This window comes from Cupressus sempervirens, chromosome 1 (genome assembly GCF_028749045.1).
Source record: "Cupressus sempervirens isolate cs-2001-9-10 chromosome 1, ASM2874904v1, whole genome shotgun sequence".
NCBI lineage: Eukaryota > Viridiplantae > Streptophyta > Pinopsida > Cupressales > Cupressaceae > Cupressus > Cupressus sempervirens.
Window position 1 is genome coordinate 879,123,603 of NC_143118.1, and position 11,301 is coordinate 879,134,903.

The following is an 11,301-nucleotide window of genomic DNA, read 5'->3' on the forward strand; positions in this document are numbered from 1 at the left end:
AAATTTACAGTATAAAAAAAAAATTACATACCGCTAAATGCCCTAATAAAATAATAATAAACTTCTATGCGCAAACTATGTTAAGAACAAAACGGTGTTATAGTCTTTAATGCTAGCCAAACATCTAATCAACCAACCAAAGTTTTAAAAACAGCTACAAGTACAAAGATAGCCACAATATCAAGCACTAATTCAAATAAGCTTCTGAGTGCATCTTTCTTACTGCTTTCCATAACAGAGAAAGCAGTTTCTAACAACTAGCACTAAACAGAGAAGAATTAGATTACAGTCTCACTCCAGTTTAAGAATTAATCTTGCTAAAACATAAGTCATATATATGCCTCTGCACAAGTTATGTAGAGGACAAAATGGTGTTGCGATCTTTAACTTTAATACTAGACAAACATCAAATCAACCAATCAAAAGTAAATGAACAGCTACAAGTGCAAAGAATGCCCACAATATTAAACACTAATTCAAATATGCTTCTGAGTGCATCTTAAGTCTTATTGCTTTCTATAACAGAGATAAGTCTTTGTCAGCTAGCACTAAACAGAGAAGAATTAAGATTACCATCTCACTCCAGTTTAAGAATTCAACTTCTCAAAATAACTCTTCATTTTTTCCTGTATGACTGCACAAGCTATGTAAAGAACAAAATAGTGTTTATAATCTTTGATTAACTCTAATAAATGCCAAACACGTAATCAACCAATCAAAAGTGAAAAAGAAACAGCTAAAGTGCACAGAAAGTCCCACATTATCAAACACATTCAAATAAGCTTTCCGGAAACATCTCAAGTCTTAGTGCTTCTTTAATAGAGATTTACTCTATCACATAGCACTAAACAAAGAAGAATTAGATTACAATCTCACTCCAGTTTAAGAATTAAACTTGCTAAAATATATGTCACATATATGACTAGATATTAATCAAAATATATGGTTAACTGGGAACAAACTCCACCCATGAAATCCAAAATTACCTTATTAATAAATATCCTATTTTATACTAATAAACTTAATCTTCTTCCTCAGCCTCTTCTAACCATTTCACAAAAGGCTCCAGAGACTTCACAAAAGTTTGTCTGCAAAAATGCAATTTTCATATCAGATCCTGTTCATACAATAAAAATGAAAAGTACAAAATGCAAAGTTTCATAATATTGCACTTTATCATACTGAGGAGTAAAAATATGTCAGCCTGCCATTACCTGCCCTTTGGGTTGCTGCCCTTACGAAACCACAGCAGAATAGTATCTTCAGCAAGAACATCCGCCTCATAAAGTGACCTTACAATTTCAGGAAAGAGTTTCATGAGCTTGGCATCCTCATAACACTGAATTTGGACCTTGTAAATTAACTCCATCTCAAGTTTTCCGGAGGTGCAAAAAGTGTTAAGAAGTTTTGCCCATGCCTTGACCTGAAAAATGATTAAGTAAAATACTTTAGTATCCTAAACATAGCACCTATGACCATACATGTTCTTTGTATAGCATATATAGATAATTACAAGTCTGAAAATTCTTGAGACTTCAGCACTTCTGAAGAAATAAGTGCAAATGATTTGGGTCGGCAACCAAATAAAACTATAAGCAGAAACACACTATCAACCGATGGAGAACTATTAGTAGTAACAATCACAAAATAATTAGAATCATCGGATTCATTAACATAGGGCATTAAGAATTATTCTCAAAATATAAATCCAAATTAGAGCATGCTAGTTGTTACAGTGATTACCCTTACTTGATATTTAATTTGTACATACTGTGTACTAATGAACGAAAGACAGAGATGCAAATGTATGACAAAAAAGGCAGGTGCGAAAATAACAAAAAAAATACAAAATATATCAAGGCAGGTTAAAAACAATATATTACTCTGAATCAAAGTAACAAGAATCGGAATCGGACAGGAATCAGCAAGGCCGAATCGAATCATGAATCGGCCATGAATCGGAATCGAATCACCCATGAATCCGCAAATTTTTAAAAATCCCTTGAAATTTAGTGAGCAACTTATTTCATAAACCCTTTATCACTGATTTGATTCATCAATTCACAAAAAATCGTTTGGCTTGAATTGAATCGCTGAATCACATGAATCACCGTGATTCTCGGAACTATGCTCTGAATAAATGCTTCGCAAAGAAAAGGAAGGCTCTATCACTACATTAAGTACCATACAAATACAACACTGCCAGAGACAGAACATAACTAGTGCAGAACTACCAGAACCCAAAACTATCATCCCAAAAGGTTTTCATAAGTCTTGAATCCATGTCATTTACAGGGAGACTTGATCATGTGTTCGCTGATACTAACATGTACTGGCAAGTATCAACATCATGTTTAAAGTAATTCTCTTCACCCAGAGTGTGATGTACCCCTTGATACAAATGTGAATTACATCGTAATTACATACACACTTGATCTATGATGGTTATACTTTGTTACTTAGCATTATTTTTAATTTTTTATCACCAAGCAGACTGCATTTGCTCACCATGAACCATCCCTATATTATATAGGGTTAATATTTTTTTGTTTCAAGGTAGAAAAGACTTCAACAGAGAGGGATTTAATAAAAGTGATTTAATTACTAACCTGACGCAAGGCCAAATTTGCATTTTGCTGTTGATTCTTGCCAGACCACTGAACAGAATCCATAAGAGCATCCCATAAGAGACGCACAATTTCAATGTCAGGCAAATTTGACTCTCTATGGCGTTGTTTAACATTTTCAATCACATCATCAATATCACTATTTTCAGTAATCAGGCTCATTAAAGCAGCCTTCAGCTCCTTCAACTTCACATCAAAGATTTTCTTTGCATTGTACTCAACAAGAGCTCCAAGACCCTCCTTGCTGTCACAATGAATAATATGGATCAATAAAAATCAGCTTTGGAAAATACAAAGATAACATAATATTTTACACAATGCCAAGCACTTTCCACCTGAAGTGCTCTGCAAATGCCTCAGTAGTACGCTTCTGCACTGGAAATAATTCAAGGAGATTATCTTCCATCTTCCCTCTCTTCAGCAGTCCTATGAGATCATCAAGGCTATTATCCACCAAGTACTCCTTGAAAAAGTCCGTAATGAATGAAAGCACAATGCCTTTTGCCACAAGATTGTCTTTAAGGAGAGGTTGAAAAACAGTTTCTGGTGGCAGTCCAGACAGTTTCTGAGAGAAAGTAAGTGCAGTGAAAATTGCAAGCTTCTTTCTTTCATTTTCTTCGAACAATTCAAGTGACTGCAAGAACTTTCGCATAACATTTTCAAGATTCTTGATTAGAAAAGGTCTCCTGCGTAGTATCTTCTGTATGTAAAGAACAGATGGCAATATACTCTGCCTTGAAGGTTCACAATTCAAAATAGCAGAGGTATGCCGATCACATTCTTCAGGCTTTATGGTACCAGGTTGTGTGCGACCTCCTGTGAAGACCACCTGAAAAATATTCATACATGTCCGCATCAATGTGTAGTTATAATGAGAGACATCAAAAAATTATTAATTGTTGTGTAAATATAAGCAACATATTGAACAAATCAGCAAACTAAAATATTAAAGATTACTTTTTAAAAATAGAATTTGATCAGGTAAAGATAAGGTAGTATTAAGTGTAGTTAAAAAAAAAGGGTTCAGATAAAGGTTAGCAAAAAATTAGAATAGAAAACCCACAGATGCATTGTTACAGAAACCATTAATTCTTTACACAAAAATGGAAAATATTGTGGCAAATGCATGGTTGAATCATAAACTACAAAATATGACCGTGTCATAAACTACAAAATATGACCGTCTGCTAATTAAATAGTTTATCAATATGATATATCATGATTTTGTAGCAATTTCAGATAAAGGATAGCAAAAAAATTAGAAAAGAAAACCCACAGATGCATTGTTACAGAAACCATTAATTTTTTACACAAAAAAATGAAAAATATTGTGGCAAATGCATGATTGAATCATAACTACAAAATATGACTGTCTGCTAATTAAATTGTTTATCAATATGATATCATGATTTTGTGGCAATTTACCATGAAAATTTTGTTTTCTGATAAATCCTAATTTATGAAAAGCTTTAAGCGATATTTGCTACTAAAGGCGTAAATCTTATAAATAACGTAATTAAATTGAATGACTGATAATGTAATTAAATTGAATGACTGAAGTTGACACATATAACTTCAGTAAAAGAAAATTTAGTGAGTGTCCACAATACAAAAATAACTTTTTAGTTTCTATATCAAAATAATAAAGTGCACGACCATTCTAAAGAGAAACTTATTACACCACGCTATATTGAGGGTAAATATGCAAAAAGAAGTGATAATGGAATATAAGACTCAAATTTCTACAGCTTTTGAATAATGCCAACAAGGAGTCCAGCATAAATAAGCCTCAAAAAAATCGCCAAGAATAAAGGATAGTAATGGACACAATCCACTTTTCCAAGCAGATATTGTCATAAAGAAACAAAAATAGTTTTCATTCAAGCAATAAATAACAACCAAAACAAAGTGGCATGTCAAGAAAAACAAACAAATTCAAACCTCAAAGAAGGTGTCACCATATCTTGAGAAGTCAAGATCTGCTGACTCAATGCTCTTGGCAATAAGTTCCTGAAAAAAACAGACACCATTTAGCTCAAATCAGAGTTCTAAATTTATTTTATTTTTTTAAATGACTGAAAATGTCTTCTAATTCTTTCTACCAATGAATCTTGGCAGATTTCACTGACTGTTGAGAATTTTTGTTATTAGTTTCAGTCAACTATATAGAATAAATTTTAAAACTGCATGTAACAGCACCTACCAAGTCACCGTCATGCTCAAGGTAGATCTGTACAACTGCATCCGCAAAGGTTGCGGGGTCCAAAGGAGCTGCAATATTCCGTTTGCGGGTCTTAATCCGCGCACCGCTGAAAAGGAGCCCCAAAAAGCACAAAGACAAAAAAAAACTTGACAAATAATTAAATAATACCCACAGGAAAAATGGAAACTAGGGAAAGAGACACTAATTACTTAATCGGTGGGAGCCCCAAAAAGCACAAATACAAAAAATACTCATCAAATAATTAAATAATGCCCACAGGAAAAATGGAAACTAGAGAAAGAGACTCTAATTACTTAATCAGTTCAAGGAATCACGAGCTACATACCATTTTACAAAATTTCAAATATACACAAACACAAAAGCATGGAACCTAATGCACTTCCCATTATTAGATTCTATTATTTTGGTTCCAATAAAGCAAGCAGTGAACTTACTTGAGACAAATGTGAAGAGATCATGCCTAAGTTTAACATAACAAATGATTACAGAGTAATCTAATTGAAAATGATAACATTGTCATATGTACTCTCTGTTTAAAAAACTACTGATTCGCTCCAACATTGAAAAACAAAGCTGCAGAACTAAATGAATGACCAATATACCATAATAATCGTGACACCTATAATATAGAGTTAATTAAAATTCTAAAAAAAACTTATCTCAAAAGTTAACAAATGATGCTAGTATTGCAAATTTACAAGTGTCCAACACACAGAGATAAATGAATGACTTACCCAAGAGTGGGCTTCTCCTTCGAGCTGCAGTACAAGGAAAAATGATAAATGTTAAAACCCACGAAAGCCTAATCGATTACAGTCCATAAATTTCAATTGATTCAACCAAAATTTCAACAAAACAATTCAAACACAGAAACGAACCAACTCAGAACCAGTAAGTTGAGTAGGAGTAACTATCCAGAGCGCAATACAGTGATTATTGCAGACAAAACTCTGGTCTCTTGTCAGTCATAAGCAATTTAAAAAATAAAACAAAATATCTGAGTATTTAGTGTAGATAAATACTTTGAATATGCAAATGTGAAGACCCAAGTCTTAAAAGCAAATGGTTCGTTGTGATCAAAATTGAGGCCATAACACAAAGAACAGAAAAAGTAGGAAAAATAAAAATTCCAAGCATGCCATAAAATTTGGCAAATCAAGAATGTATTTTTTGTCAAAAACACTGTCAAATAATTAAATAAAAACACTTGAATTGTACTGAAAGACACATTTTATACCCCAAAACAACCTACTCTTTTGAGGGGTGTACCCGTGCCAGTGGTATGTTGCAAGAGGAACATCAAAGGCTGACATTGTTGGTTAATAATTATATCTGATTCTCAACTAGATCAATAATAAAGCTTTTGTCCCAATGAAGATTTTTCAAAGTTAGTATATTCTAGTCTTGTCGATAGCAATTTGAAGCCGTCAGATCCATGTTAGTGTATTATCAAGAACAAAAGAATAACTCAACCTAACTCTTCAAAAAACTAATCAAAAGTGTCAAAAGTAAGCACACCCTTATGAAAGCGAAAATACAATTCCCTTTGGACTTAACAAGAAGTTGAAATAAACAAATGATTCTAAAGTAGCATAAGCAAAAATGTTAGTAAAACAGAAAGCAAATAAAGAACTGCCAAAAAAAACACAACAAATCAATGTATAGATCATGTCCAACCAACCATATATCAGTGATGTAGGGCGATTTTCCAATCAAAAAGCCATCATAAACCAACAGTTTTAAGATTCAAAGTAAAATATGCCAGATCAATTAGAAAACAGTCAATAGAAAGATCCTACTGATCATTAAAAATCATCCTTCCAAGTACAGTTTCAGTAGAAGAATAAGCTTAATGGAAAGCATGTCCTAGTGCGTTAATGGCCTCCCGCTTTATGAGGGTCAAAGACGATGCTAGACTTTAATGTCGGTCAAAATTTGCATTATCACTGTATGCCAAATACACCTGATGGCATAAGATAACAAATATTTTGAACCAATTATCCGTGTGCTGACAAGAGTGGTAGAGTTATACATAAATAAGCTATAGCTACACAAATGATTGATAATAAAACTCGATAAAAAGCTCCAAAAAAATTAAAATAATATGCAAAATTAATCAACTATGGAAAACCAAAGCCGGCATAGATCTGATCATCAAATGTTCATTTTCAAGTAAAAAAATAGTAACAAGGCCTCGAAATATAATCTGGCAATACCGCTTCCAACCCCAACCATTGAGCAAAACAGCCATCAAAACATTATTCGAGAAAAACTTAGCAGGAACACATACGAACATCACTAATCTTCTAACAAGAAACCGAGGAACATTCCTTGTAAAAGAGAAACTAGCAAAAACACAGAAAAAGAAAGAACAAATTTTAATCTAAAAAACAAAGCTCATTAAATATTAAAATTGAACCAAATTTTACCAACCCAACCAACTCAGATCTCTAAGGTAATAACCACAACACAAACCCATATTCAGTCAAATGAAAACTGAAGTATAAACCCTAATGCAGAATACCCATCCCCTATTGCAAACAAAAGGACAGTAATTTGCGACTTCAACAAGAGAGAGAAAGAATCCAATATCTTAATACATAAAACCTAAATCAAATCCAGTAAACCCCAAAATCATCATGTTCAAACCCTAGTAATTGACTACACAGCCATTGAAAACCCCTCATCCACATTAAAACAGTCGAGACCCCAAGAAAATATAGGTCATGATCCTTTCGTTGCACTAATATGACAAAGCTTGAATACATACCTCATAAACTAAGACTGGGAAGAATCAAAAACCTCGACGAATCGAAAGCCAAGAGGAGCAGCAAGAAACTCGCAAAACCTCAGCCTAAGAGAAAAACGTAATCTGCCGAAATGAGCCCCAAAAATCCTTCCAAAAGTTCCGAATTTTTTCTCAAAATGCTCTGCCTCCTCTTCGGCCTCGCCCTTTTTACAGATGAAAAGGGTGGAAAACTAAAATCGGTTCACGCAAAGAAAAGGATCCACTAACTAAATTAAATTAAATGTAACTCAAATGAGAACTAATTCGAATTTGGAATTTTAACTCGATTTGGAGCTTTTTATTTCCGACGGAGAGGAATGTGTTTGTTTATGTTGTGACAAGTGGTGAGATAGCTTGAAAGAAAAGGTTTTTGATTTCTATTTAAAAGGGTTTTGAATTTATTATAGGTGTCTCATTGTAAGAATTTGTGTAAGAATTTGTCTAAGGCAATAATTCAACACTAAGATCAATGCCAAGATAGCATAAGAGAATCAAATGAGAATGGATATTAGAAGATTGGATATGAGATAATTGGATGATTATACACTAGAAGTGCCTTTATATAAAGGTCATTAGAATGACTAGGAGTCAGCAAAGAGATAAACATCACAACTAAGTACATGTCCACCAAGAGTGAATTATCCTCCATTGAGCACAGGAGTTTGTGCGGTGATGACAGGATAAGTTTACATAGGTGTATCTCATAAAAAGATGTTGTAGACACCATGTGCTCTAATAAGTTTCTAACTCTTGTGTTGTCAACAAGACAACTTATATGTCTATGCATATTCCTAAGTGTCTACATGACAACTAATATAAAAATGCACTATCTTAAATAAACTTAAGTATAAGTGTAATAGTAATTAATTATTTACACTAACACCCCCCTTAAGTGCAATTTAGGGAAATGCGCTTAAGCTCACAAAGCTAAATGCAAGATGAAATGTGGGTCCCAGTTACTAGGCCATGTTAGGTACCCATGTACAAATGCAATGCTCTGCATACAATGCTATGCAATGCAATACAATGCAATCTCTCTAAAAACGGAGAAAGAGGGAAAACCTCATAGGAAAAACCTCCTCCAAAAAGACAAATGAAGAAATACAAGATGCATGTAAAGATGGAGTAATCAAGACCCCCCTAGTATGACATACATCATGCATGTACAATCATATATCCCCCATAAGAAAAAATACATGATGGTATCCCCCCATATTGAATAATCTCCTGCAAGGATGTCATGAAGGCAAAGAAGTATCCAATGCCTACAAACAACATTTCTCCCTTTAGGAAGAAGATACACCAAGTATAGGTGCAAATATACTTCCCATTGTGGATAGGAAGATAGATGAGGAATCCATATGTAGTATGCCATGGATGTTGCCTATAAAGTTTGCTCATATGTTGACAAGTCCTTGATGAATGTAGATGCCACAAACCAATCTGGTGGATGCCCAAAAGAAGGTGGCAAACAAGGTAACATGTCCATGTATGAAAGTGAATCAAACTCCAAAGACAAGGAATCATCCTTATAGAAAGATATGGGAAGAGAAGCAATGTAGCCTCCCCTCAATGATAAATGCATACCCAAGAAAGAAGCTCCTTGATGATTGAAGAAATTGTAGCATGAAAACTAAATGATGTTCCTCCTTGTAGGAAGAAGTGGTGCCATAGGTGTAGTAGAGAATGCTCTCCAACTAGTAGGAAGAATCCTCAAAAGATATGATGTCTCAGGAAATTGGAATATACAATCTCCAAAGACTAATATATTTCCTTTGAAGTAAAAGAGTCCTCCTCCAACTACTAAAAAGAAGTGTCCACAATCATGTCAGTCTCAAAAGAAAGATCAAGTGGTTGAGGGTTAGAGTGTTCCTTGGCAACAAGTGAAGAAGAATAGTCCTCAACAAACAGAAGATGGATGTCAGCAATAATGTCTCTCATATCTTCAATGTAAGACTCCACAAATAACACTACAATGTCTGAAAGGAAGTTATCCCATGAAGCTATAATAGGAAGACATGGTGTTTCCTTCTGCACTGAATCAAGAGCATCTGTGGCTGGAATTAGATCAGTAGAAGCAACAAGAGCATTAGGAGGTATGATCTCAACTAGAGTTGTAGGTACCACAACTAGAGTGACTAGAGATAGAATGTCCTCTAGTAATGGAGGGACTCATGGATCTCCATATGCTTCCCAAAGACACATCCAAATGTCATGAGGACTACTTGCCTTACTAAGAGGAGCAAAAGATTCCTTACTTATACTAGTATACATAAAGCGAAGATGAAGAGAAAGATGTCTCCAATTAGTATTAGGTGGAAATATCTTCAAATATAGATAAGGAAACACATCCTTATGCTCTCTTAGATGATCAATCATCAAAGCCCTCCATTTCTGATATATATATTTTTTGTTGATTTGAATCTTAAACCAAAGTAACACTTTTGACATGACTCCATGAGATCAAATAATGTGTGCACCCCCAAAATGCAAAAAAGAAATCAAAGAAACCCTTTCAATGCATGAATCGGCACTTTATATTTAATACGATTACAATCGCCACTTGCCAATTTAGGGTGTAAGTGGACTTTTGATTTTGATGATTACAATAACAGCTATGAAGCTATATCGAACTCAACAAGATAAGACACTAGACCTCTCAAGGATCTAATTAATTACAAGTGCCAATAGGCCAAAATGAGACCAAAATTTGAAAGTACTATGTCTACTCAAAATTACTCCAAACTGATACCAGATTTGGAAAGTAGGCAAAAAATCATGCACTCTAAAAAAAGCAGTTGAATATATGTCCAGATGAGCCCAAACTAAGCCTTTGAAGTTACAAAAATTGGGATTTGTGATTTGCAGAAAAATTTTGAAAGAAAAATCACAGACAACCTACACCAATGTGTAGATTACGAAATTCTACCCTAAAACAAAAAAAAAATTGCTCGAAAAAAAGAGTCTATATGAGGGAGATATCATTGTTTGAAAATCACCTCTGTAATTATTTTTCCTAAATCACCATCGTTGCACCTCCAAAAATCAAATGACTCTAGATTTCACCTTAGATGTATGATTTTGATGAAACAAAAGTTGATTTGGGAGTTTTTTGACCTTCTAAATATGATGACAATATCTGATTTGTGCCAGCAAGCTCCAATCTTGACTTGCAAAAAATCTCTCCAATGGTTATACAATGAAGCTCTCGTGCCTCTGATACCATGCAAGAATTTGGTATAGCTCTGATACCATGTAAGAATTTGCCTAAGGCAATAATTCAACACTAAGATCAAGAAGCTTAGTAGATAGTGTTGGTGTTTGAAAACATTGGAGGGTTTTCAATTATCCCACTGAGAAACTGACATATCTAGGGGCAGCTAACTCCCATTTTCAACATGTTGTTTCTGACAACAGGCCAACTATAAGGCATGACCCTTCTTCTACTTCAGGCTCTGCTAAACCTAGGTGGGTAGACCTTAGATTCAAATGATACCGTACCAGTGCAAAAACATATCCCTGAATCTATTAAAGCAGATAAAACCCTTATATCTCCTAGTAACTTATGAAATGACACAGATCTATAGTAGCTAAATGCAAATCTAGAATATTCACAAGCTGAGTGAGGGCATTCTATTGAGGTCCTTCAACATGAAAGGTGA

The 11,301-nt window shown here is 34.1% G+C and overlaps 1 protein-coding gene across 1 annotated transcript; it reads right to left on the minus strand.

Annotated features, from left to right (window-relative positions):
• Positions 1–742: 742 nt before the first annotated feature.
• On the minus strand, positions 743–7,824 carry LOC149580630 (uncharacterized). The gene is made up of 8 exons (XM_089792537.1): positions 7,622–7,824; positions 5,586–5,609; positions 4,831–4,936; positions 4,569–4,637; positions 2,963–3,456; positions 2,610–2,871; positions 1,215–1,423; positions 743–1,088 (listed from the first exon to the last, which is right to left on the minus strand). Exons 1-8 carry the CDS (start codon positions 7,624–7,626, stop codon positions 1,022–1,024), a joined length of 1,236 nt encoding a protein of 411 aa, XP_089648663.1. The 5' UTR covers positions 7,627–7,824; the 3' UTR covers positions 743–1,021.
• Between the last annotated feature and the right edge of the window lie 3,477 nt (positions 7,825–11,301).

Excerpts from the sequence above, each read along its gene's own strand:
- LOC149580630 (XM_089792537.1), bottom strand. Across the intron at positions 4,937-5,585 it reads AAGGAGAAGCCCACTCTTGG|CGGTGCGCGGATTAAGACCC; the intron begins GTAAGTCATTCA and ends GCTCCTTTTCAG. Across the intron at positions 4,638-4,830 it reads TTGAGCATGACGGTGACTTG|GAACTTATTGCCAAGAGCAT; the intron begins GTAGGTGCTGTT and ends TGTTTTTTTCAG.